Source organism: Rhinolophus hipposideros, assembly GCF_964194185.1.
Source record: "Rhinolophus hipposideros genome assembly, chromosome: 4".
Classification (NCBI taxonomy): Eukaryota; Metazoa; Chordata; class Mammalia; order Chiroptera; family Rhinolophidae; genus Rhinolophus; species Rhinolophus hipposideros.
The window spans coordinates 45942873-45970217 of record NC_138050.1 but is presented as its reverse complement, the minus strand read 5'-3'; the positions used below and the strand labels follow the sequence as shown (position 1 = coordinate 45970217).

The window sequence follows — 27345 nt, the reverse complement described above, 5'->3', positions numbered from 1 at the left end:
CTTTTGCTAGGTGATGCTCTCAGAACACCGCAAAGCTGCCACTTCTACTTCCATACCTGGGGATTGCTTACCTGGGGTAAGAAGGTGGCTGGTGGCGTTGTCTACCTGCAGTTCCCCGAGTGCCCGCCAGCCGGTGCTGAGCAGCTGAGATCCGGCCTCCCAGGGGCGGCCCTCGCGTCCCCGCCGCAGCGGCTGCCACGTCAGCGCGGCGTCCTGTCTCTGTGCGGAGCGTGCGGATGGGGAAGGGGATGGGGAAGGCGGCCGTGGCGGTGGCGGCCTGCGGGGCTGAATTGGGTGTGCGGATCGCACTGTTCGCGGCCTTCCTGTAAGAGGTTTGCGGATCGGACCCCAGGGCACGGAGGACGGATGGGCTGACGACTCATAAAGGGGCAGGCAGGAAGGTGTCTGCCACCTCTGCCGGGCGCTCCCTGAGCTAGCTGAGGTCGGGGGTTCTAACGCGAAGCGCGGAGGAAGCAGCAGCGTGCTCAGCACTTCTTTGTTTCCCCTTTAGGGTAACAGAGCTTCTCCCTCCCTTCCAGAGGCTTATCCAACCAGAGGAGATGTGGCTTTACCGGAATCCGTATGTGGAAGCAGAGTATTTCCCTACCAAGCCAATGTTTGTGCGTTAACTTGCCCTTCCTTCTGCCTGTAATAAATACTTACTACTGAGCTTAATACGGAAAGTGGTCATTCTGGCCCCAAAATGATCTTCGTAGGGAGCGTAAGCGTAATGCTCCCTTTGTTGGTGTGCTAAGATTTTGCTTCCTAATGTTTAAGATGCAGATTTAGAGAGCAAGATGTTAGTCTGTTTTGGCTCGAGACATGTTCTGTGAGCTGTTCCTTACAATGAATGAATGGTCTGGGCTAACTGATCGTGGAGAATAATCGTGTACTGGCGGCACTGCCAGTGCCCCGTTGACCCACAGACGCCGAGGCGTTAACTTTCCAGGGGCCAGTGGGGTCTGATATGTGAGTGCTCCTGTCCCTTCCATCCCCCTTCCCTGTAGGAGCTACTTTAATAACCAGTTGTGTACAGTTTCGTGGGGCTTTTTTGTTTGTTTTTTAACCTTTGCCATATTCTGGTTCAGGTCATCGCGTTTCTTTCTCCGCTGTCTCTGATCCTCCTGGCCAAATGTCTCAAGAAGGCAGACACAACAGACAGCAAGCAAGCCTGCCTGGGTAAGAACCAGCCCTTTCTGCCTGGTGGTGTCTTCCCTTACTGCTGGAATAAAAAGGTAGGAGTTGTGGCCTCAGTGTGTGGAGGCCACTGAGTTCTACGTTCCTGAAGTAATTCTATCTCCCCTGCATCCCACTTGGTACTCCGGGGACCGCACTAAGAACTTGGTTAACCTTGCAGCTGTGCCTAAATGCACGGGGCTATGGGTACCCCAGAAAGGCCTCCAGCCGAGTACACAAGTCTACCTGTACTACAGCAGTCTGTCATCGACGGCCAGTTTCATACTCCGCTCTGGTGGGGGCCGTACACTCCCTGTCGCAGAGGCCATGGCAGCTGCCTTAATGAGGCGGTGACTGCAGTTCCTCCTCGGCAGGTACCACTAACAGTAAGTTTCTTTGCTTTCCAGCTGCCAGCCTTGCCCTGGCTTTGAATGGCGTTTTTACCAACATAATAAAACTGATCGTGGGGAGGTAAGTGACAAGTCAGCCACCCTGTATCTGCCTCTGCCCTTACTTCAGCAAGAGATGGTTAGTGGCGCGCCATCACACATCTTTCTCCTTGTCCTTTTCTTCTTTATTCTCAGTCTAATCTTTTCCCATTTAACACTTTTCCCCTTCCCTATTCTCAGTCTTGCGGGTGACGCTTGGGCTCTTTTGTGCCCCGGACAGAGTTGTGTCCCCTAGAGCACCCTTGAAGCTGCGCTGTGACTTGCTCTTAGCCCCTCCAACACAATTACTTTTTAGAGCATTTTTGTCTCCTAATTTAAATGTTTACCCTGGAAATAGGGGTGATTATCCTAAACCAGTCACATTATTTTGTCTGGGACACTACTTGACCAACAGGTAACGAGGATTACTGGGGTCTGATACACCAAAAATGAATTTCTGGAGTCGTAAATGATCTGTGTAGGGACCGTACTCATTTCTTCCAGGCCACGGCCCGACTTCTTCTACCGCTGCTTCCCTGACGGGCAGGCCCATTCCGACCTGGTGTGCACGGGAGACAAAGACGTGGTGAATGAGGGCCGAAAGAGCTTCCCTAGTGGACATTCTTCCTGTATGAATACCAAGCAACTCGACTTCTAGGCTTTTTTTTTTTTGGGGGGGGGGGGGAGGTGTGGGGAGGGGTCATTGAATTTAGCCTAGTAATCTTATAAGGACGGGAATATCTCACTACTCTTGTTCTTGTATCTAGAAATTGGAGAACCCCCCCTTTTAAGAACCCCAAGATTTCACAAGCCTTGAGCCTCGAATATTAGGGTAAATATTCAAAGACAGGGGAGGTAGTTGACCTTCATGAGATGTGAACATTTTATTGTTGTATTATTTGCCTAGATCCTGAAATCTTGTAATAGTCATAAAAATATTATTAACCTTTATTGAAGTGTTCCTGTGTGTCAGGTGCTTCGAAGCATTTTAGATTCTTACTTCATTTGATACTGTAGTAGCCCAATGAGGTGGGTACTATTATTTTTATGATTCACATTTCTAACATGAGGAAACTAAGCATCAAGAAGTTAAGTAACCTGCCCAAAGTCATTTAGCTAGTATTCCAAAAACTATTCTTAGGATAAATATTAAATATTAACTTGGGGACACAAAGTCCTTTATTTTTCCTTTTGTTTCCTTCTCCCTCAAAATCCATGGTCTACTCCAGAAGTATACAAAAAAGGGATAAAACATCTTCCTATCCTCCCGCTTCCTATTTACAGATGAGTGAGGGAGCGTCCTTTAAAAGACATATACTTACAGGTTTTTCCTCTTCTAGTCGCATTTGCTGGTCTGGCCTTTGCTTCTTTCTACCTGGCAGGGAAGTTACACTGCTTCACACCACAAGGCCGTGGGAAATCTTGGAGGCTTTGTGCCTTTCTGTCACCTCTGCTTTTTGCAGCTGTGATTGCCCTGTCCCGCACCTGTGATTACAAGCATCACTGGCAAGGTAAGCCAGGTATTTGTGCCGTAAAAGCTTCCATGTGTCCCTCCCCATTTTGTCCCTAGCACGTGTAGAGGAGATGCCCACTAAGCATCTGCTGACTGAATGGATGAGTATGGGATGGTCTGGGTTCTGTACTAAGAGCATTCAGAGCTGTATGGAAGATGAGAAAGTACAGTTACCTTTTGAAGAGATGACCAAGGAGGAAAGTCCTAATTTTTCCATTATTTTGATTGAAACATCGTAAGTTCAGAATAAACGATAAGAAATTTTTTATAACCTCAAATTCGATTTTTACTGTCTTAAAATAAAAATCAAGTTCATTGTCATGAGATTTTGTTCAAAAAATAAAATTCAAGAAAACATAAAATTGTAATTAAACCAAAGAAATTTAAGCTGAATGATATAGTAAAACATTCAAAGTACAGAATATCTTCACAGAAAACCCACAATTAAAAAAAAGGGGGAGGGGGGAATATCATTGCCCAGAGGTCCTTAGGAGACTATTTTAGAGAATAAATTAAATTTTTTTTTACAAAGAGGCAAATCCTGAAGTTTATTGCTTCCTCTAAACTCTTTAAATAGTGAAAAACAATTAAAATTGTTAATAGCATGAAGTGAACCTTTATTCTGAATTAAAAACAAAATCTAAGGGGGGAGAGAGGTGGGAGATGAGAGTAAGGAGGATCAAATATATGGTGATGGAAGGAGAACTGACTCTGGGTGGTGAACACAATGGGATTTATTGATGTAATACAGAATTGTACACCTGAAATCTATGTAACTGAACTAACAGTTGTCACCCCAATAAACTTTAAAAAAAAAATCCAAAAATAATTTACAGTTCTATAAAAATTTAAAAAATCTAGTATACTTGGAAAAAGGCTTATACTTATTTAACTAAAGATGTGTTTTGATTTGGTATTTAGAGAACAACATGAAAATGATAATCTAACTAGATGATAAAACTGAGATAGCCTAAAGAAACCATGAACCTTGCATTGTGGGGTTTTGCAACCCAAACAATTAGAATAACCTGGAGAGCCAAGTTCTCTATACTGTGTGGTGTCTGACATGATTTAGGAGTCTATTAAAAGAAGACTTTTTCTCCTCTCTGTTCAGATGTACTGGTTGGATCCATGATTGGCCTGACATTTGCCTATGTCTGCTACAGGCAGTATTATCCTCCTCTGACGGATGCAGAATGCCATAAACCATTTCAGAACAGACTTGCACTTCCCACTGCACAAAAGAAGCCTGGTGATCCTTATCATTTTGATATTTAGAAACTGGAGCTACCTCACTGGAGAAAAGGTGAATTAGCCCCTCCGACCATGACTGTGCCCAAGCCAAGAATTTCTTACCTTTTTACCTCTTAAACGGTACCAGTGAGGACATCAGCACTTCATTCTGCCTCCAAATGATTACGCAGTTTTGCTGACACCAATGTGTCATGAGGAGCAGTTGCTGCTTCCCTACCGTATGCCACATGCCCCCGGGAATGGGATCCTTCACCAGGCCTCCAACAGCTTATGATTCCTCTCCATCAGACTGGCACCCCAAGATCTACAGTGTTTTTACATTTAAATTTAAATGCCATTCTTGGAAGGATCTTGGCACAAAGAGGCCTTTTATCCTAGAAACTAGTTAATTATCAAAACTTCATTTCCCATAGCTCAAAATTTTAAAATCTAGGGCATGACCGACTAAATCATTTTGGTTCTGTTTACTTTCTCTGATGACAGTTCCATCGAGCCATAAATAGGAAAATGTACATTTCTGGCTAGTTTACCACTGTTAGGCATATCTTACCCAAGTCCAGCCAGATAATGCTGTCCATTTTTAATACTGGGCATGATTTGTTGAGTTACTAAGTAAACACAGTAGAAAAGAAAATGGTTAGGAGTGTGGTTTCAGTGCTAACACTGACACCTGTTTCTACCTCATCTGTCCTTATCTGTGCTCATGAGCCTCTTTCCCACCCTTCATGACTGAAGATCTGCCCAAATGCCTAAAGCATTAAAGAAAAATTACAGCTACCATTATCTGGAGGACGGAGGACAAATGAATCTTTTTCTGTCCCTCTTTCTGTCCCTTCTTCACAATGCGCCATAAGGAACAATTACGGGTTATCATCAGAATTGTTGCTATAGGACCTACAACATTCTCTTTATTGAGATTATACATTAAATATGACCTTGCCGTATAGATTTCCAATGTATCGTTTTCCTTCAGTAAGAGAGATATGGACATAAAATGATGATGTGGGTTTTTTTGTACTGAAGTACCATTCGATAGCTGGAACATTTCCAAAATAAAACCATTGGACTCCCCATCTGACATAGTGATTCAACTACCTATAGTTGTGGCTGATGATTATAAATACCAAAGGATAGTCTCAGTATTTACCTTATAACTATCGTGCTTTAAATACTGAATTATACCTGCCTAGACAATGAAAATACCAATCAAGGGAAAATAAAAATTAGTTCTTCGCCCAAAACTTATTTTTTAAACTTCTTTTAATCCATAAAGGAAGAGAAAATGGTTTTTATATTGATTTTCTTTATAATGGATAAACGAGGTAAAGGTAGGCAATGGGTCAATATGGTTTTATTTCAGTATTTACTAGAGTTTTAAATACAATCACGTAAAAAAAGACATTTCAAAAAGTGCAAAATTATTAGAAAGCTAATCAGTGCTATTAATCTTTCCATGCAAACAATCTCTTTTGCTTAGATAAGCAATACCAATTCTGCATTTGGGAATATGTATAAAATGATACTCTACCAGAGTTAAAAAATAGGCTTGGTCAAGAGATTGTACATGATACGACTGAAATAGTGCAAATAACATACAACTAAATAAAGGATTTAAATCAAGCTTATTACCCTGTGTAATATACAACCATGATAATACCACAGGTTAATAGACAAGATATAAAGCTCTTTTACAGTTACCTGCCCCTCACCACCAGGAAAGAAACATTTCTTAATATAAGCAGTGGTTTATCTAGCTATCCAAAATCTGGCTGTTCATCTTTGGTTACAAGGACTCACTCTTGCTTGTCCTTCGGTTTACTCCTAAATAGTACTAAGTCTGCTAATAGGAAGAATGAATTTAAATTTGAAGATGACAGCTTAACAAAAGCTTTCTCTTTAATACATATTAAATGCTGCTTAATTCTCAGTAACCCTTATTTCAAACTCAGAATTTATGTAGTAAAGAAAATAAAGTATTCCATATATCTGAAACATCTTTTCAATAGTCTCTAAGCAACTGGACAAGGAAAGGCCAGGCTCTGACTTCCCCATCCGTTCCTCTACTATCTCTGGGGTGACAATAAATAACCTTCCCGTTCCTTTTCTCTCCAGAAAGGTATACTAAAGACCACTGCTGTCGCAGGGATAGCATAAGTGAATATTAAATGCCAGTGTTTTGGGTACCATGATACATTTACAAAAAAATTTACAAGAAATAAAACACAGCTGGCCTGCCTCTGCCACTCTATAAACAATGGCCTGTAGGAATCTGAGAGGAGTGTATCACAAAGAGAACTGCAAAGACTATGACTGACTGACCAATGCGCAAGAAAATACCTATAGCACAGTCATGAGCAGATGCCTTGGAAACAATTAGCCTGTGTTCACCTGTCTTTGTCAAGGTCCATCTCACTTTGTGTGTTCTGACACTGACTCTGCAATAGCTGTTTCTTGGCCCATATAGGCATAGGGTTTTCTTTCAGAATAAGAAACATATCCCCCGAGCCAAACCTACCTGCTTAACCAACACTGCCAGCGCCGGGAGCCTTTTAAATAAGCATTCTGGATTATGGGTATCTAAGAAGGCAGTGATATTTACAGAGTGTTTTTAAAGAGGACACAATACTCCTTTCACCCAAGGAGGTGTGACAGGTGACTTACACAAATTCTATTTCACCATAAATACACCACTGACAGATTTTATTTATAAGCTAAGCAGTCTGTCAAGGCTGTGTAATTAGGTTTGTCAGCCTTTACAGCTTCCCCCTCAATGTGAGAACAGAAGCTTCTATCAGACAAGTCAGACTTCATCCCAAGTCTCCCAGTTTGAAATATCACATAAAAGGGCGGGTCTAGCGTGGATAACATCTTTGCTTTATAAAGATGCACCTAATGTGAACTAAACTGTCCATTTTAGACTCTCCAAGGAGCTCAAACAACTGTGAAAACAGTGAACAGCATCAGTGATTCCTAGCAATAAATCTGTCCGTCAGATGTAGAAAGTAAACAATACTGCCGTTAAGCTACATTTTAGTTTATCTTCACATAGGACTTGTAGGAAAGAAAAGATGGCTCAAAAGATTTTGACTGCCCAACAATCTTTTCTACTTACACTTAGCTTTCAAATGCAGAGAACACTAATGAGAGAGGAGTGTACCCCAAATGCCTTCTGATCTCAACAGTCTGCTTCCAAACTAGAACACTTATTCTCTGGAAAAAATTTCTACCAACCCAAAACATACCGAACTCAAAACAGACTTTATACCATCTCATGTAATAAGCAATAAAGTGTGATACCTATAATACTATCATCAAAGAATTAAAGGTGCGAAGAAGAAAAAAATGGCAAGTGTTTATATGAAGCCAGTGGCAAAAAGTAATCGGGTGTCTTCCCTTTGCTTTTCCACTCACTTCCAAAACAGATTATCTTCCAAAGACCCCAATGGTAAGTGGCAGGCAACATGTAAGAAATGACGCAGCTGAGGAGAGAACCGCAGCAACAAATAGGTGGATTTTCTGGGGAAGGATCCCTCAATGTCCATCTAGGGGAGAGAGGGGAAAAGTGGTCACCATGCAGTCACAAGTGTAAGGTAGGTACCCAAGGAGAACGCCAGAGTCTACAACCTTTCTAGTTACATATTTGAATGTTGAGTAATTTAAATCTCAGGATGGGCTGTTTGTAATTGAAATTGTAAATGTTGCCATGGTAACTCTTAGATATTCAGACCTATTAAGATTCTGAGTTTAGATCCTAAAAATGATAAATGTTATTGGACCAAATCACTAGTAAAACAAATACACACACACACTACCCTTTCTCTAAGTGGACTATTGCGTTGTTTTTCCCCATGAATTTTAAGTAGAGTCCCTCTAACAATAAATAACCTAGACCTTGGTGACAGGCAACAGGAAAGTATGTAAAGAGCTTAAGGCTCATAGGTCCTTATAACATGTTAATATGTAGAACTATGCTGCATATATGACATTTAAAAACTTACATTAAGCAGCCAAAGCTGATTCATTTTTACTGTAAAGGCTGATCAAGGAAGATACCCTGGGTTTGGTAGATCTCTTTGAGGACCAGCAATACTGTATCTTCAGACTCCCTGTAAAGAGAAAAAGTTATGTTGTTAAAAAAAAAAAAAAAAAAGAACTAGATGCAATTGGCAGTAGTTTGGACGGTTACCTTCTAACAGAAGTCTAGCATTACGTCTGGTAACACAGAAAAGCTACTACTAGTAAATGACTAAGCATCTTTCCCTTTCCACAGAACTCATTCTTGGGACAATATGGAAGACAATATGCTCACCTTAATTGTTTAAATGTTACTCGCTTTTTTAAAAATGATACAATCATATGGTTCAAAATTCAAGATACGTAAGGGTATAATAATGAGATCACCTTCCCACCTGTTTAACTACTAGTTCCCATATTCTGACAAGCAATGTTATTTCTCATGTATTTTCAAGATACTATTCTCTGTGTGTACAAGCAATTACTTATATCCAGTTCATAAAGAAATTTGATTATAAAAAATAACATTCAGGTTCCAATCAATATGACAAGGGTAAATGTTGTGCTCGCTTCCTCCCATGACCCCATCATAATTAGAACTAAATTACAGAACAATCAACTTGGAGAACCACCCCAAGACTGGCTTAACGTAACTCCTATAACTGAGGATATAAAGAAGAGGCCACATTGAAACTGAATGTCAATTATAATTGAAAAAAATAATTTAAAAACAAATTTAATTAAAAATGTTCATGAAGGATTGCCTTAAGGGTATGTGGCTCAAACATTTCTCTAGATCTATGGTTCAACTTTTTCTGAGTCATGAGTATTTAAGAATCTAATGAAACCTATGAATTTCTCCTCAGAAAAGATCACATATACCTATGTGCCCAAAATTACAAACAGATGTCATTGGACTCGACTTTTTCTATTCCCCACAAACTCCATACACAGACCTTACGTTAAGAGACTCATGCCGGGCCAGCCTGGTGGCTCAGGCAGTTGGAGCTCAGTGCTCCTCACTCCGAAGGCTGCCTATTTGATTCCCACATGGGCCAGTGGGCTCTCAACCACAAGGTTACCTGTTCAACTCCTCGAGTCCCACAGGGGATGGTGGGCTCCGCCCCCTGCAACTACGATTGAACATGGCACCTTGAGCTGAGCTGCCTCCCGGATGGCTCAGTTGGTTGGAGCATGTCCTCTCAACCACAAGGTTGCCAGTTCGACTCCAGCAAGGGATGGTGGGCTGCGCACCCTGCAACTAGCAACGGCAATTGGACCTGTAGCTGAGCTGCGCCCTCCACAACTAAGACTGAAAGGACAACTTGAAGCTGAACAGCACCCTCCACAACTAAGATTGAAAGGACAACAACTTGACTTGGAAGAAAGTCCTGGAAGTACACATTGTTCCCCAATAATGTCCTGTTCCCCCTCCCCAATAAAATCTTTAAAAATAAAAAAAAGAAACCCATGCCAAGATGGCAGGATTAGCTAAACCAGATGTTAAAACGGTGTGATACTGGTACATAAAAAAATGGATCAATAGTAAAGAACAGGAAATTCAGAGATAGTCCTAAATATATATAGGAATGTAGTAAAGTTAGAATTTCAAATCTATTCTCTGTGTTGTAAGAACTGGATAGCCATCTAGAAAATGACTTGGGTCATTCACCTTATTAGAATAAATTTGAAATGTACATGCAAAAATGAAACCATAAAATTTCAGAATACACTGTGGTAAGTAAGATTTAAGTATGACATAAATTACAGAAGCCAAAAAAGAAAAAACAAATTTGACTACATAAAAATTTTCTACTTAGCAAAAACCAGTGTATGCAATGTCAGACAAACTGGGGCAAAGGTATTTATTTGCAACTCATGTTGCAGACCAATAAAAAAAGACCAACATATTCCAATACAAAAGAGAATAAAGAGTACTGATAACTCTCAGAAAAGGAAATCAAAAGGTCCTTAAATATATGTCAAGATGCATCAACCTTATGTAATAGGAGGAATGCAATTTTTTTAGTAAAAGGCAAGATTTATTCAATCTGAAGAGAAAAAGGAGCATAGGACGAATGCAATTTAAAACTACAATGTGCACGATACATACACTGAAAAGAAAAAAACCCTACTGAAATTAAAGACCAAAATACACTGCGAGATAACCATGACTGTGGATCAGAAGACTCAGTACTACTAAGATGTCAATTCTCCCCAAATTCATCTATAGATAAAATGAAATCACAAAACACCAGAAAGCTTGTCGGTTGAAATTATCAACCTCATTCTAAAAGATATCTCTATAGAAATAGAAAGGACCTACAATAGCTAAAATAACTTTGAATTAGAATAAAGTTGGAGGACTCACAATAACTGTTCTCAAGACTTATTATAAAGCTACAATAATCAAGACTTTTTTAGTGGCATAAAGATAGACAAATAGTTCATTGGAACAAAACAGAGCCCAGACAATTCAATGGTTTCTCCATCTCGATAAAACTTTTCAACAAATGTTGCTAGAACAACTGGTAGTCATATGCAAAATAATGAACCTTAGTCCCTACCTCACATATTAAAAAAAAAAATTCAATCAAAATAGCTCATAGACCTAAATGTAAAAGCTAAAACAATATAACTTCTAGACCTCAGGAGCAATCTTAATGACTCTGGATTTGGCAAAGATTTCTTAAATATGTCAAAAAAGGATAAGCTTCGATAAATTGGACTTCATCAAAATCAAAATGTTTTGCACTTCAAAACATACTGCTAGAAAAATGAAAATCAAACCACATCCTGAGAAAATGCATTTACTTGAAAAGGACTTGTAACTAGAATATAGAAAGAACTCTTGCAACTTAATAAAATAATCCAATATTTTAAATAGGGAAAAGATTTGAACAGACAATTCACCAAAAATGTATGGATGACAAACACATGAAAATATGCTCAATATCATTAGTGATCAGGGAAATGCAAATTAAAGCCATAATGAAGTGCCATTAAATTCATTTAGAAAGGCTAAGAGACAAAAATCATAAGATTAATCACACCAAGTGTTGTAGAGGATATAGAGAAACTGGAACTCTCAAAAACTGCTGATGGGAATGGAAAATGCTGGCAGAAAAACTGTTTGGCAATTCCGTTTAAAAATATTTGTACTAGGGGCCGGCCCGGTGGCTCAGGCGGTTAGAGCGCCATGCTCCTAACTCCGAAGGCTGCCAGTTCGATTCCCACATGGGCCAGTAGGCTCTCAACCACAAGGTTGCCGCTTCGACTCCCGCAAGGGATGGTGGGCTGCGCCCCCTGCAAATAGCAATGGCAACCGGACCTGGAGCTGAGCTGCACCCTCCACAACTAAGACTGAAAGGACAACAACTTGAAGCTGAATGGTACCCCCCACAACTAAGACTGAAAGGACAACAACTTGACTTGGATAAAAGTCCTGGAAGTACACACTGTTCCCCAATAAAGTCCTGTTCCCCTTCCCCAATAAAATCTTTATAAAAAAAAAATATATATATATATATATATATTTATTCATACTAGCCATTCTACTCCTAGATTTCCCAAGATAAAGAATATATTCATACAAAGTCTTGTACACAAATGTTCGTAGCAGTTTCGTAATATCCCTAAAACTGGGAACAACCTAAATGTCCCTTACCGGATGAATGGCTAAACAAATTGTGGTACATTCATACAATGGAATATTGCTCAGCAATAACAAGGAGAGAATTACCGATACACACCATATGGATGAATGAAAGAAGCCAAACAAACTGTACACCTGAAGCTGAAGCTGAACAATAATGAATGTCAACTACAGTTGTGTGTGTGTGTGTGTGTGTGTGTGTGTGTGTGTGTGTGTGTGTGTGTGTGTGTGTGTGTGTATTTACAAGAAGTGGAGTACAGCATTAGGAATAGAGACAATGGAAATGTAATGGCTCGGTGCGATGTCAGAGGGGTAGTAGATGTGGGGAGGAGGGTTATCACTGTGTGAAGATATAAATGATAAATGTTTAACTATTACATTGTTTTGTACACCTGAAACTAATTTTTAAAAAAATTTAAAAAAAAGAAGCCGAACAAAAAAAGAGTGTAGAGTATGATTCCATTTGTGTACGTCATGTGCAAAATAATCTATAGTAACAGATGCAGATCAGAGGTTCCCTGGAGATTGTGCAACAATCAGACTAAAAAAACAAAAAACAATAAAAACAAAACCAAACAACACTTACCAGTAGCACAGATGGCTTTGTAAAGCAAATAAATATTCATTGAAACTTTCAATAGGCTTCTCCTGCAGCACATAGTCAATGCGCTGGCCTCCGTTCAGCATTCCCACATTGATGGGGGGGGCTTCTTCCTTCACTGCCACCGAGGTCTCTTCTGTGGTAACATCTGGATATGGAGGGACCATAGTTAAGACCTTAAGAGCTTCCAGCCCTCCAAAGTTGTCCTTACTTCTCCTCAGGCTCCAAGTTTACCCCAGGATGAGCTATTCTCTATTCAGGAAGCTCTCTCCCATCTTCCTGCTCTCAATCCCCTTAAACCTTCCCTCAAGTCACAATGATGTTGTCTAATCCCTTCTTTTCCTTTCCTGCACCTTTGATAGCTAATTCATTTGCCTTTGGTGTGTAAACTAAATGCAAGCAGGGATAAAACTCTATAGGCAGTTGAAAACTACATCAAAAGAATACAATGTCATCTGTGAAATTAAGAGGAGAATATCCTAGCTAGCCCCCAACCAGGAAAATAAAACTGACCCATGAATACCTAGACATGCCCCTGGGAAAGCAAGGTGCTTCGGAGTAGGCTCTTAATAACACCCCCACAGCTACCAAGTGGGGGATGTTTAAAGCCTCATTACCAGCTGCTCAGCTTCTCTTGACACTTTTCCTCACAAATAATGTTTTTCCATAATTTGTGGCTATTGATTGATATAAAAGGCTACCAGAGCTGAAGGCCCATTAGGACTCACAGTGTTGGTCCTATACAATGAAAAGGGCAAAGTAAGAAGTCCCTGGGAGAAAAAGAATTGCACACCACGGAGTCCCTCTTATCCGGCCTGATGTAGGAAATCGATGTGTACAGTGTCACTGACCACTCGGCTCCTCTGAACTTGATTCAGGTTCTGCTTCAGCTTCTTCTGCAGTCTCTGAAGCTTGTAAAGCAGGGTACTGCGCTCTGGTGAAAGACTTCCAGGCCATCCGCAGCGAACCTAGCAAGTTGTTCTTAAGGTCCATACTCATCCTGGTCAGGCCTTCTCTCAGTTCTGAAACACAAGAATAAAGAACATTACATGGTTTACGATGAGTTTAGGGTCCAACACAACTAAATAAAATGAATGTGGTCCAGTCAGTTGCACTGACCAGGTCTTGAATTATCAAATTCTGTACTCAGTCTTACCTAAGTGCATCCGCTTCCTGCCTTTATGATGTGGAATCAGCATTGGCTCAAATTCCACTCCTGGGACCACCATTGGTTCAATCCTATAGGCCACAGGATCAAACTATACAGGAAAAACAATAGCTACATATACCTCTGCTGAAGAAAGATACTCTGAGGAACTGTATATCAGGCAATAATAATTATAAGCTCATTAAAATGTACAGTTCTGCCCCAGCACTTCCAAATTCATACTAGTATATCTCATTACTACAGAATAATATATAAATAAGTAAATCAACATAACAAAAAATCATATGTTCTTTACCATAAAAACCCTAAATTCAGGTAAAACCACAAAAGCCGTCCAATGCTTACAGGATGATAAATATTGAAGAAACCTTTGCATGTTGGAAATTTGTAGTTGGGATCAATTCTTTTTAGTCCTCGGACGGTAAGGAACATTCCAATGGGAGATCCAAAGGCAAAGAATATTTCTGGTTTATAGATGAGCCGAGGGTATTTTACAGACACCTGGGAGGAGAAAATAAAAGCATCTCTTATTAATAACGAGTTGCTTCTGTTCATACCATATGAATGGTAGGCAATAAAACGCCCAAAGAGAATCGGTACCGGTACCTGCCCGATGCCAACATCCAGATAGGCATCACTCCCAGCTCCATCAGCACTACTGCAGAACTCCGCTTCTTTGGGGATATTACACATATTCGCCCCTGAAGCTGACTGCGGACTTGATCTATCAATACCCTAAAGAATAAAAAGTAGTTCTGTGGAGCTGCTATGTAGTAAAAATTCCAAAGGGTTATAGTTTTCTATTGGTTTGAAAATATGCTTTGGAAAGTTCTGAAACGATAGTCAATTTTAGGAAGCGTCTCAGAAAACAACATAAAGCTGATGAAAACAAAAGTTGCCTTAAATTATGAACTAATATCCCTCCAAAATGCTCTAAATGATGTAAGCTGTACTCAGCTATTTGGGGAGCAGCTGAAATTTTAGGCAACCACGATGAGAGGAAATAGTGGAGCACTGTGGAAAACAATGCTGAGGACTGCTAAGGAGTTCATGAAGTGCTATGCCTTTCTAATTAAAGCAAAACGTTTCTTGTGGGTATAGAAAATGATGCAAATAATGGGCCTTAAATAAGATCTGAGCAACCTGCTAAAGAGCTGAAAAATAATTAACTACTAAGATTTGGAAAGGAATTCAGTGGCAAACAAACTGAATATACAAGTAGTGTTACAATATGGACAAACCCTGCGTACCTTATACTAACTGAAAGAAGCCAGTTGTAATAGGCCACATATCATTATGATTCCACCTACATAAAATCTCCAAAACAAAAAAATCCATAAAGACAGAAAGTAGATCAGTGGTTCTCAGGAGGGAACAATGGGAAGTGACTGCTAATGGGTATGGCGTTTCTTTATGTGGTGATAGACATGTTCTGGGATTAGATGGTGGTCATGGTTACACAACTCTGAATATATTAACCATTGAATTGTATACTTTTAAAGGGAGAATTTTATGGTATGTGATATAAGTTATATTTCAATAAAGTGGTTATAAAACAGAAAAAGGGGAAAAATGAAATGGTAGGAGGAATCTAGGAAAGATAAGACTTCTGAAGCTGATAACATTTTAAACGTATCAATAAACATGCTTAATTTCTAAAAAGAGCCAAACACCAATTAACAAAATTGCTTAGTTCCTTAGACCAAACACCTCACAAAGCACAAGAATACAAGGATGTCAAAAATTGTTTAATCCTATAAACTATATTAAGCACATACCCTTGAATTTTTTCTGGTCCTAAAGTAGTTTAATATCTTCTTTCTTGGTCCTAAGGGAATTCCCATTTCCTGAAGATCTTTGTCTGTACATAAGGCCTAGGCATAGAAAATCAAGTATCTTTCTTATTTCTAGGAAGAATAAAATCAATTAAATGACTTGTTCTCTGAAAAGATTAAGATGTAAGCACTCTGTTATTCTTTACTTTATATTACTAGGGCTCCCTAGTGGTACCTCATTAATAACTTAGAGAAGGAAAAAGTATTTTGTTCATAAAAGAGCCTAAAGAAGAATGGAAAGTATCAGTACTACAGTATCAATGCTATAGTAATATAGGTAACATTGTATTATTTTTATAAAAAAAACCCTATATAAGTAGGTTTTTCACTTCAGGACTTCCATGCTCCCTTGATTTCCACGCTCACTTGGATGTCACATTCCTGAGAGAGATTATACTCTTACTCGTGGACACAAGCAGTAAGACACAGCAAACACAGAGCATGAAACAGAGTAACAATCCAGCTGAAGTGCTCCTCACCTGAATAGGGAATCTTCCCTTCCCTTCCCAGACTGGGTTAGTTAATTCTATTATACATTCTTATACCGCTGTGTACTTTTCCTACTTAGAACTTAACCACAATTGTAATTAATTATGTTTGAATATTTAATATGTCTGTTCCAGTAAACTATAAACACTGTTAAGGACCATAGTATCTGTCTTATTCACCACTCTATCCTCAGTATGTGGTAGAGTATGCCTGATTATAGTAAGCATTTACTAAATTCCTGTGGAATTAAATGTATTGCAAACCTAAAAAAAAAACAAAAGCACCCAACAAAAGTGGCAAAAAAACAAAAACAAATAAACAAGCAAATATCAACAGCAGAGCTCTTGAAAGTATAACAGAAAATAAACATTGGAATAGTTAGTGGTCACTTATTCTTGCTCTCATGATTTCTGAGCTGTGCTGTTTTGCAGTCTTTATTGCTATATGTTTATCAATATGGCTCCTCTGAACTTTGAACTCCCACAAAGCGAAGATCACTTGGTACGATAAAAACCACATAAATAATGCTAAAGAACATTACTAATGATAACAAAGTATTTATGACTAAAATGCTTCTAAAGGGCAGGCTCTTAGTAAGCAGTATGATAAAAATAAGCAATAAAAATACTGAAAATGGTGTAGCATAAAGTTTTAAAAGATTTTTACCAGAGCTTCCTTATCTACTTTCTCCTTCTCAAAGATACTGAAGAATTCAGAGAGTTGAAGTTTCTTCAGATCTTCTTCTAGCGTTGGTGCATCTCCTTGATCCATAACAACATTTGGGGAATCCTAAAAATTAAATTGTAAAGCTCATATTCTCTAAATTCATTTAGATTTTCCTTTATTAATACTATTTTGCAATAAAGAAATGTACTACATAAGACTTCCACATAGAGATGTATCTTTACTTTAAATAAATTGTAATTTACACAAAATATAAATTAAGATACTGATCTCTAAGTTTTTGCAACTTTAATTGAAACAATGTTTTTAAGTGAATGAATGAATGAATGATTATCAGTATTCTTCATTATCATTAACAAAACATTTACTGAGCTCTTATTAGGGACATAGTGTTTAAGATGTAAAACAATCTAAGACAAAGCCCCTGCCCTGGAAGAACTCAGAGTCCAACAGGAGAAATAGGACACTTACATAAAAAAAGAAAAAAATACAAAACACTATATGCTAAGTACTATTTAAGCACTATAGATAAGTGTTCACAGGACTATGTTTCACTGAGAGGTGTTTAAACATCAAGTCCTCCCACTGCTTTCAAACAGAATTTCTATAAATTATATCAATTTGCATCCAATTCAGTCTTCATTTCATCACATGCAAACTCCATTTCAGCTCAATGACTTTATAATTCTAATAATAGACCAGTAATACATGTTCATAATGGGAAAACAAGATGCCTATAGTTATTTTTATATGTGGCAAATGTTAGAAGTATATTACTATCTTGCTTCTATCACCCAAGAATGACACAGATAATTACAAGTCTATTAAAATTAAAATAAATTTAATGTTATGGTATAAGATTAAACAAACTAAGTGAAAAACAAAACATAAGTCTAAAATCTAAAATTCCTTACTAAGAAGAACTACAAGAGAACCTATCTAAACATCTAAATTACCTTTTCACTGTCAATATCCCCCAAAGAATCTTTCTGATTTGTTAGGATATCAAACAATATAAGCGAACCTATAAGTAAAATAGAAGAAAGAAGGAACAGTTTCTAAGTATTAACACTAAATAGTTGTCTTTTATATAAAAAAGTAATAAGCCAATTACCCACGTAGCAAAATCTATGAAGCAGAGAATCTTTCTTTCCAGCCCACCACCATCCTTCCACCCCTTTCAAATCACAAACCAGTTCTAGACCACTGAATCTGATACTGATAAAAAACAAACAAAAAACATTGTACTTCAAAAACAGATGTCCTACAAATGTAATAGTCCTCTCTGGCTACAGATAATTCATTTGTTACCTAAACTATGACCAGCAATAGATACACCCCCTTTGAAATCAGGGTTCCTCTGCAGAAAAAGTGTATATATTCTGTTCATTTCAGAAGCAACTGTATCCACAATAGTCTGACAGTAGGTGGGGCTATTGTAGAAGAAGACATCCAGAATTGTGTCATTGGTGAAGTGCCTTAGGCGGTTAATGCTGGGCAGGGTTATTCGCTGCAGATCTCTGAAAAAAGGAAAAATATTTTAAGCAGAAACCTAAATACATTCCACAACCTCCTCTAAGTTATTATCCAGTTTAGCCTCCAAGCTTAGACTTAGATATTTAAAGATACAAGAAGGAATTATCAATATGTAGGAAATATAGAGAACAGAGAGACATGTTTAATGAAGCCAAAGGGACGTGATCAACAAAATCCAGTGTGAAAAGATCTATAAGACAACTCAGTTTCTTCAGATAAATTGCAATAAGAGATGGAAAGGTAATCAAGAGATTAAAAGAGACTTAAAGATATATCAACTAATTATGATTTATGGACTTTATTGGATCCCAATTTAAAATATGTGTGTATGTATGCATTTGTATTTGTGTTCGTGTGTGTGTATGTGTGTCTAAAAACGTTTATTAGACAATTGGAAATCTGAACACTATATTTGCTGATGTTAAGAAATTTTTTAGGTGTGCTAAAAGTCCTTTAAGATATATACAAACTGAAATATTTATAAATGAAAGATATGATACCTATGATTTGATTCAAAAATAATACAGTGGAGGGGTGGGCAGTAGACAGGGGTATGACGGTATGGATGGGGCAGAACTGGCCATGTGTGGAGGCTTACTGGAGCTGGGTAATCATAATCAGTACATGAAGAATTATTATATATGCTACTTTTGTACAGGATTCTCTATAACAAAAAGTTATAGAGAATCCTGTATAGGATTTTATTTTGTGTACAGGATTCTCTATAACAAAAAGTTTTCTAAAAAGAAAAGATACAAGAGGCTTTTCTTAGAATTCTTGGCATTATGGTTTTTTGATCACAAGTCAAATGGTAAAATCAGCTCTCAATGCAGAATTTCTAAAAGCTGAAAGAAGGTGAGAATGCCAGATGCCAAAGGCAAACAGAACTCAGGTCTCGCAAAGAAAAACCATGCTGACATGATCTAAATCAAGTTCCAGTTAAAGGTTTCTTCAAATTCCCAGAAAGATTCCTCAAAAATTCAACAGTTTCGGTACTTTAGAGAGGGCTATGTGACCTTAAGTCACCTCTGAGCATCAACTCAAATATGAAAAAATGTGAACTCCATACCTAGTAAAAGCAACACCACAATGGAGTATGCGGCACATGGAATATGCTCAAATCATAGGGCATTAAGAACTGAGAGACACAGAATCAGGAAAGCCATTTCCAAGACCAGCATGGAAATAATGCTATTTCCTTTATCTTCCAGAGAAGCATCTCCTAATTGTATCGTAGAATTGTATTATGACCACACTTTTTCTGGAAAGCCCATAGTTGAGTATACTTAATATAAGACAACCTTCTCTGATATTGCGATAAAATTTACAAACAAAACTATTGGACTTGTAACTTAAGAAAGCCATCACTTAAAAGTTGTTGAACCAATTGTAACTAATAATGTAATGTTGGGGGACTTCCTTTTGTTTCCCAAATTTGGACAAATACTATCTAAATATGATCACAAAAGGAACAACAAAATTACTGTGTACATCTTGAGGTAGGTTGGCTTTTGACATCTAAAGATGGAAATGCTTATACAGTATAGGAAGAAAGCAATGTTTGGCTTCAACAATAAAGCAATAATAAAGCTGTAATAGTAAATACTAATGAGCCAGTAAAACATACTAGAATACACACAGCTCTTTATTTCAAACCAGGACTAGTTAAACCAAGGGATTAGTTAACATTTAATCATGTATCTCTAAGAAGACATAGAAGTACAAAAAACTTCGCTGAACAAAATTTTAACTATACAATCAATCAGCTATAGCAGAAAAGTCCCTAAGCATATCAATGATCAGAAAACATCATAATCACGGCTAACAACTCAAAGGTGTATGGTATTACTCACACATCCACACCAGTAGAATGTAAGGGACTGTGCCAGTTGACTGGAAGAAATTCTACCCTTCCAATCTGCTGATTTTCTTGGGCTCTCTTAAAATGTGTTTGTAGCATGTTCAAGGAAACACTGCGAAAATCATTAACTGGAAAAGAAAATTAACTTATGTATTAACAGTGAAGCAATGAATTTGCAGAATTCAGATGCAATAGATCACAAAATTATACTCTATCTACATTTGCTTAGAAGGTGTTTACTTGAGTCAAAAAGAGCAAAGTGGTATTCAGAAAAATCTTCACTACATATAGGAAAAGCTGTTCCTTTAATATAGAACTTGCTTTTACTATACAAAACATTTCATCAAAAAAAAAAAGCTAACTTCAAAACTTCTAATGTGTCATGGAAACTATTTCAATTTAAAAAAAAAAAAAATCGGCCTTGCAGTCAGATTCCCATTCTAACTTTCTGGTCCTTATAAACAACTACTACCTAATGTTTTAGATTAAGAAAAAAATACACACTGCTGTTTGAAGTTCATATTACGTCAATCTTAACCTTCTAAGAAGGTATTTATGCTAGGAGCATTAGCCAGTAAAATAAGACTCCCCAGGTAAGACAGTAAGACTTTGAATACTATGAAGTTTTAGAGGATATTATTACCTTTCAAAAACAAGTTATACTAATGACCTATTACAATTAAAATATCAAGAGGTTTATCACAGTATGAATTGTAAAAGTGACTGAAGCTTCTGTTTTTCACTTAAACTATGTCATTTTACAGTCCCTTTAAACTTGGAATGGTTAGACATAGGCTCATCACATCATAAAACAATTTTATAAGGATTAAGTGCTTGTTCACTCAAGAATTATTAGCTAAGAGTATAAACTATTAGCCTGAGGAATTTACTAGTACTTTAGGTCTAAGCTGGAAAGCTTTACTACTTTGCCACCTGTCTTTAGCTCTCCAAATCCTCTTATGCAGCTAAGACAACAAACTAAAGATAACCCTTTATCTCAGCTCACAGGAGCACTGACTAATATTCTGCTTAAATGATCTAATCTTATATGCTTTGCAAACCTACCACACTGTACAATGCTTCGAAAGCGGAGATCACAAGCTGGTCCAATCCCATGGACTACAAAAACCAAGTGGTCTATTTGTAAAGGTTCCCCTATAAATGAAGTTAAAAAGAAAAATTATTCTATATAAATAGTCATGTATTCTAAAAATCAAACATTCATAATGAATAGGTTATAAAGATAGTGAAGTGAAAATATAAACAGATGGGGGGTGCTGGATGGTTCAGTTTGGAGCGCGAGCTCTTAACAACAGGGTTGTCGGTTCAATTCCCACATGGGCCAGTGAGCTGCACCCTCCACAACTAGATTGAAGGACAACGACTTGACTTGGAGCTCATGGGTCCTGGAAAAGCACTGTTCCCCAATATTGCCCCCCCAAAAAAATATACATATGCAGATAATATACAGGACATAAAATATCCTATATGTAACTACTTAGTTAAAAATACAGTGATTTTATTTTGTTTCTAATTTATCTTAAAATAAATCAGTGAAAAAAATTTTCAGGATTTTTTAAACTTTTACTTTCAAATAACTGCAATCTTACAGAAAACTTGAAAGAACACTACAGAAACTCGCTGTACTTTTTACAGATTCAACATTTTAACACTTACATTTGCTTTATTCTCTCTCTCTCTATGTATATGTGTATACACACATTTAGTTTTCTGAACATTTGGTGCATCACCAGATTGTACACACATCTCTCTTTAACCCTTTAATATTTTAATGCATATTTCCCAAGAATATTCTCTTACATAACCATAGTACAGTTATCAAATTCAGGTAATTTAACATTGATAAAATAATGTTATCTACTATTCCACTTTTATCAATCGTATCAGTCATGTCTAATATGTATTTGAAGCCTGAAATTTTAAACCCATCTTTTTAAATTATAAGTCTAAGACCTCGTGCAAGACACAAGCTATCGCCTCTGCAAGATACTGTGTTTCTCTGAAAATAAGACCTAACCGGAAAATAAACCCTACCATGATTTTTCAGGATGACATCCCCTGAACATAAGCCCTAATGCGTCTTTTGGAACAAAAATTAATATAAGACCCGGTTTTATTTTCAGGGAAACACAGTTAAAGGAATTTCATAATCCAGTTAAATATATTATAAAACCAACCATAAATGACACTACGGATAACCATCAAGGTCCTACTGAAAAATAGTCTTCCCTAGTTGAAAATCTTCAACAACAGAAATTACCAGGACTAAATTTCTAATCAAACAGGTGGAATCACACTTCTTAGAATTAGAACTAAATCAATTCATCTGTACTTAGTGAATTCCTGATTAGTACTGCCAATTTTTACTTATCACACCATATATACTTAAAAACTTTAAAAAAGATTTCTATATTTATTAAGATTCTTAATAAAGTGATACTAATCTTAATGCAGAATAAGTTCATATAACTAACAATCAGGTTTTAAGCCTTGAGGTAATCGAAATCCATAGAGAAAGGTCACAATTTAAGTCATAAATTAATAAGTATACCACAAGAAAAAAATAAATGATTAGCATTACCACAATGGATTTCAACAGAGATGTTCTCAACTCCTCTTTTCACTGTTCTTGGTCGACCCTGCTCAGTGGGTGTTGAACCCCACTCATCAGACCCTGCAACTGGCTGGTAATGTACCATAAGCTTAAATAGAAAAGATCAAAGATCAGAGCAATAAAGACATTCTACATTAAAGACATCTCTATTTATACACTCTGAGGGGCAGGAACATGTCTTTCAAAGCATAATACATAGTCAAATCTCAAACGGAGTTTTGGTAATGCAATTCCTACAGCTTGAAATGAGAATTCTGAAAATACATTGGCTAATGTATGCTTTAAAAATCTTATAATTTTATTTGTCAATTATACCTCAATAAAGCTAAAAAATAAAAAAGGAAAAAATATATCAGGCTAAAAGACTTTCAACAGTACCCTACACATGGAAGACATGCTACATAATGTATCAGTGATATTCTTAATCTACAGTGGCATAATGCTCCCTAAGAAAATTCTTGTATAAACTGAACAAGGTAAATAATAGTAATGGTTTTAACAAGTTTTAAGTGTCATAATTGTGAATGTAATATAAAAATTCCCAAAGGTTATCCCAAGTAGAATCCCTAGGAAAAGGAAACCAATTAAGTTCTCCTTAGTAATGATATTAACCTTTAATCCCAACATTAGAGAAAGGCTTTTAATTTGCTTTACCTTTGGATTGTGTAATATAATTATTTCCCTGTTGGGAGACTCCAGTTTCTTTTTCCATTCATCCAGAGTTACAGCAAGCATGTAAGTTTCCTTAAAAGAAAACACATTTCATTAGATTTCTCTTACAGCTTTTCTATTGAAATTAAACTTTTTCACAAGAATACTGTTAAACAATTAAAATAAGAATATCCTACTCAATTTTATTTTAAAATTCTTTTTTATTTTATCAATTTTATTTTAAAATTCTTTTAAAATTACAATAGATAATAGTATAGAACAAAGGAAAAACATCATTTCTATCTAGGCTGGCAGTAAAAGCTGTTCACATTTTGATATTTCTTTCAATAACAATTAATGCAGGTATTTTTCCTCAAAATTAGGACTGTATTACATATATAACTCTTTACCTTGATTTATCACATTTAGTTTTAAATTCTTTTAAAATACGATAATAGCATAGGACAAAAAAAAATTGTTCCTCATTCCATTGTCTAGACTGGAGATAATCATTGTTTACATTTTGATATATTTCTTTCAATAACATTAACGTCCAACTCCAATTTAAAGAAAGCAAATTTCAGATTGTCTTCAGAGCAAGAAAACTAAAAGGCAAAAAAAAAAAAAAAATCCTGTGGTCATAGTTTAAATATAAACAATGATCACCATTAGGGGAAACATTTTTAATTTAAATCATAACAATTTCCACAGATTTTAAAATCTGAAAATAAAACTATGTTATCTGAAACTAACTTGCAAAAAGAAATGCTATAAACTTTGATGCAGATAGAACCAAAAACCCTTTCTAGAAATTACACAAAATAAGTCAAAAGAGGAAGAAAAGATTATTAAACAAAGAAAGAAAAAAATTAAGAAAATGTGTAAAAAAGTGTCAAAGAAATACCTCTAATACTTGGCTGAAGCTTTCCGCGTAGGGAACATACTTATTATCTTTGTCTCCCTTGTAAAACCAAGTACATCGTCTTACTTCTGATGCTAGCTCATCCCAGTATACAGCATACCGCATCCTCTCCCCCAAATGAACATCATATCGGCCCCCATCAGTGGGAACAACTCTCCCATTACAATCTTTTCCTATCAAGTATTGAAAAGAGGAAAAGAAGTACATATATCAAAATCAACATCCCAAAATACAATTGAGTTATACTCTAAATAATGTTATAAAATACATGAATGAACAGTTTCTACTTGGCTAAACATTAAACAAAACGGAATTTAATTACCTTTTTTTCACTAAGTACTTTCACAAACTGTCAAAATCATTATTGGTTTTAATGAAATATGAAAAAAATAATACCCAAACACTGTTTTGCTCTTTTACTGAGGAGAGATAATAGTGTCACTTAAAAAAAGGTATATAAGAAGACTTTTCTGAATTTTTGCTTGAAAGATCCAAAAGGTAAATTAATGACCATGGCCATCAGGATGATAAAGTAGTAACTAGCATCATGTTTCATTACAAAAGTGACAAGTTCGAGAATTCATTCTTTTTGCAATATGAATGTGACACTGCCTCCCCCACACTCTTTATAAACAAAAACTGAAACATAAGCTAGAACATAAAAAAACATTATTGAATAACTATGCAGAAATTACAATAGGTACTATTTTCAAAATACAGACAAAATTCTTAAATATTGTAAATTAGCTGGGTAGCAATGCAGAGCTTCTCTACAAAAATGCTATTGGTGGTAACCAGAAAGAAAATCTAAATTTCATTTTTAATAGCACTCACTAAAAGGCCTATTATAGTCTGAGAGAGATGACAGTCTTTGTCTATTAGAAGTCATCATTTTCATCCTACCAGAGCCATATGCCTCTTCCAGCTGCTGTGAATCCTCAGAATTGAAAGGAATCCATGTCTCCTTAGAATCTATTATTTTACAATAAAACCAATGAGGAGAAACTGGTTCATACAAACTGCCAGCATCCATGTCTATTAGCTCAAAGGAACTACATGAGTTTGGTGATGGGGATGGCTCTAACTGGGTGACCTGTTCCTGGTGTGATTCCACTGATGACATTTCGCTCTCTAAAAGACAAAAGAAAACAATCAGAAAAATTATTTTCCTTCTATTAACAGTGTAACTGTGCACACACACACACACACACACACACACACACACACACCTAGTCACTTTAAGGAGTCATTTCTGCAAAAACAACAAAAAACAACAGTCTAGGGGACTCCACATTTTAAAACAGAAATAACTTACAATAAATAGCTAGACTTGGGGGGAGGAAGACAGGGCTTTATACAACATGCTTCTCGTAGTCAGACCAACCATTTTGTACTGACTGATCTCCCAATTCTCTCAGAAAATTGCATGGTTTTCATTAGACAACAAGTTATGAAACAAACCCAGAAGCACAAGAAGTATCATGGTCAAACTTGATTGCAACAAAACACTTGAACCAATTTCCAATCTAAGTCTAATGCCAAAAGCAAAAAATTCACTCAGTGTTAATAACACCTAGGCTTTAGGCTCCAAGTCCCCTAACATTACACAATTACATAATGACTGGAATCTTAAAATATCGAAAATAAACCTATTCATTTAAGAACCACTTTTTGTTGATCCTTGAAGTGTGCTTAATTAGGACTGTGGTACCAATTCTGAAAACACAACCCCTGGTTGGGGACACTGCGCGCAAGCGCACACCCACTGACACCGTCCAGGGCTCAGGTAAAAAGTAACAGGTGACCTCAAAAGCCTCCTTCCCTCAAAGACGACTCTGACCTATGCGTTTCTACCCCTTCAACATGCACATCATCGGCAAACCTAACACTGCGGACATCAAAAATATAGTCAAATTCCTCTGAGGCAAGTGAGCACAATTGCCGGGATGTCAGGCAGCGGGACGGCAAACCCCTGGCCTCCCTGAGAGAACGCTGCAGCTTTCCGCCAGCTCACCTTTCCTCCTAGCACAAATTTACCTCAGCCACCGTGGCGTGTCCCTTCTCGCACATGACCCCGGGCCTCCTGCAGCCCAGATCTGGGACCTGAGAACCCGAGGACTCGTCTCCTCCCGCCTCCAGCCCCGCCGAAAGGAGCGGGGCCCAATGGAAACAAGGTAATTTGGGGCGCAGTTGTTACAAAGGGGGCCCGGGACGCTTCTCGGGCTGGTCCTCCCACCACCCTAGTCCCTGCTTCCCGCATCGCGCCCTCCTCCGTCCCTGGCATCTCCATCCCGCGGTGCCTCCAACCTGCAGCCCGATCGGACCTCCCTCGGTCCAGCCTCTGACCCCAACAGGGCGTCGCGGACTCACCTGGCAGTCCCGCTGCCTTTCACGCTCTCCTGCCCTCGCTGAAAGGGGCACGACATGTCCCCGCGGCGGCCTTTACCCCAGCCTACGCGGGGCGGGGCGGGGCGGGGCGCCCAACTCTGGGCTCCACCACGCTCCCAGCGGGCGAGGAGCGGGCCGGACGGCCGCGAGCAAACGTGAGGTATCTGGGACCGCGACGCGAAAGCGTCGCACCGGGCGAGAACGGCCTTAAGGGAACTGCCAGGAAATGTCGCGAGAGGTGGAGGGACTCACGCGAGATGTGGCTCCTCCTGGGGGCAGGGAGCCGCAGCGCTGGGCTTGCGGGTCGTGCGTGCGGCCTGCGCTCTGTTCTGGGCTAGGAGCGCGGTCTGAGGCCAGAGGTCTTTGGGAGGCCGGGATGCGGAAGAAGACGTCAGCACTGGAATGCATTTCGAATTTCAGTAAAAGGAAGTGGGAAAGCCCAACCTGCTCGCTTAAAAGGTGGGAAAACGGGCCTTCTGACTCGCTGGTCCTCGGGCTAACCCTACCCCTACTAAAAGGCCGGGGCTCCCAGGGC

The 27345-nt window shown here is 38.0% G+C and overlaps 2 protein-coding genes across 6 annotated transcripts; one reads left to right on the top strand and one right to left on the bottom strand.

Annotated features, from left to right (window-relative positions):
- Positions 1-221: 221 nt before the first annotated feature.
- Positions 222-9147, top strand: PLPP5 (phospholipid phosphatase 5; the record flags this gene model as incomplete). 5 transcript variants are annotated; one of them, XR_013993240.1, is made up of 9 exons in its annotated part: positions 237-325; positions 512-620; positions 1089-1179; positions 1584-1647; positions 2109-2233; positions 2945-3115; positions 4284-4423; positions 7794-7961; positions 8642-9147. XR_013993240.1 is itself a non-coding variant. In XM_081046898.1 (8 exons), the coding sequence occupies 7 exons, from the start codon at positions 237-239 to the stop codon at positions 4393-4395; spliced, it is 813 nt and encodes a 270-aa protein (XP_080903024.1). In that variant the 3' UTR covers positions 4396-4423; positions 7794-8376. The 5 variants fall into 5 exon arrangements, 4 of the variants coding, with proteins under 4 accessions (XP_080903024.1, XP_080903026.1, XP_080903025.1 ...); XM_081046898.1 differs by lacking the exon at positions 8642-9147 and having other exon boundaries at positions 222-325; positions 4232-4423; positions 7794-8376; XM_081046900.1 differs by lacking the exon at positions 8642-9147 and having other exon boundaries at positions 228-332; positions 4232-4423; positions 7794-8376.
- DDHD2 (DDHD domain containing 2) lies at positions 5706-27145 on the bottom strand. The gene is made up of 18 exons (XM_081046896.1): positions 26793-27145; positions 25326-25553; positions 24405-24595; positions 23504-23593; positions 22817-22937; positions 21280-21369; positions 20207-20342; positions 18129-18337; positions 17774-17841; positions 16800-16922; positions 15588-15683; positions 14416-14544; positions 14155-14310; positions 13798-13900; positions 13493-13663; positions 12627-12789; positions 8370-8477; positions 5706-7913 (listed from the first exon to the last, which is right to left on the bottom strand). The coding sequence occupies exons 2-17, from the start codon at positions 25543-25545 to the stop codon at positions 8396-8398; spliced, it is 2148 nt and encodes a 715-aa protein (XP_080903022.1). The 5' UTR covers positions 25546-25553; positions 26793-27145; the 3' UTR covers positions 5706-7913; positions 8370-8395.
- Positions 27146-27345: the final 200 nt, after the last annotated feature.

What these genes read in the sequence shown, in the direction of transcription:
- DDHD2 (XM_081046896.1), bottom strand. Translation starts at nt 25,545, where the DNA reads ATGTCATCAGTGGAATCACACCAGGAACAGGTCACCCAGTTAGAGCCA. An exon ending in GGACCAGAAAAAATTCAAGG is followed by an intron (nt 14,545 to 15,587) that starts GTATGTGCTTAA and finishes TTTATTCTTTAG; the next exon opens with GGTATTGATAGATCAAGTCC. An exon ending in TCTTCAATATTTATCATCCT is followed by an intron (nt 13,901 to 14,154) that starts GTAAGCATTGGA and finishes TTTCCTGTATAG; the next exon opens with TTTGATCCTGTGGCCTATAG.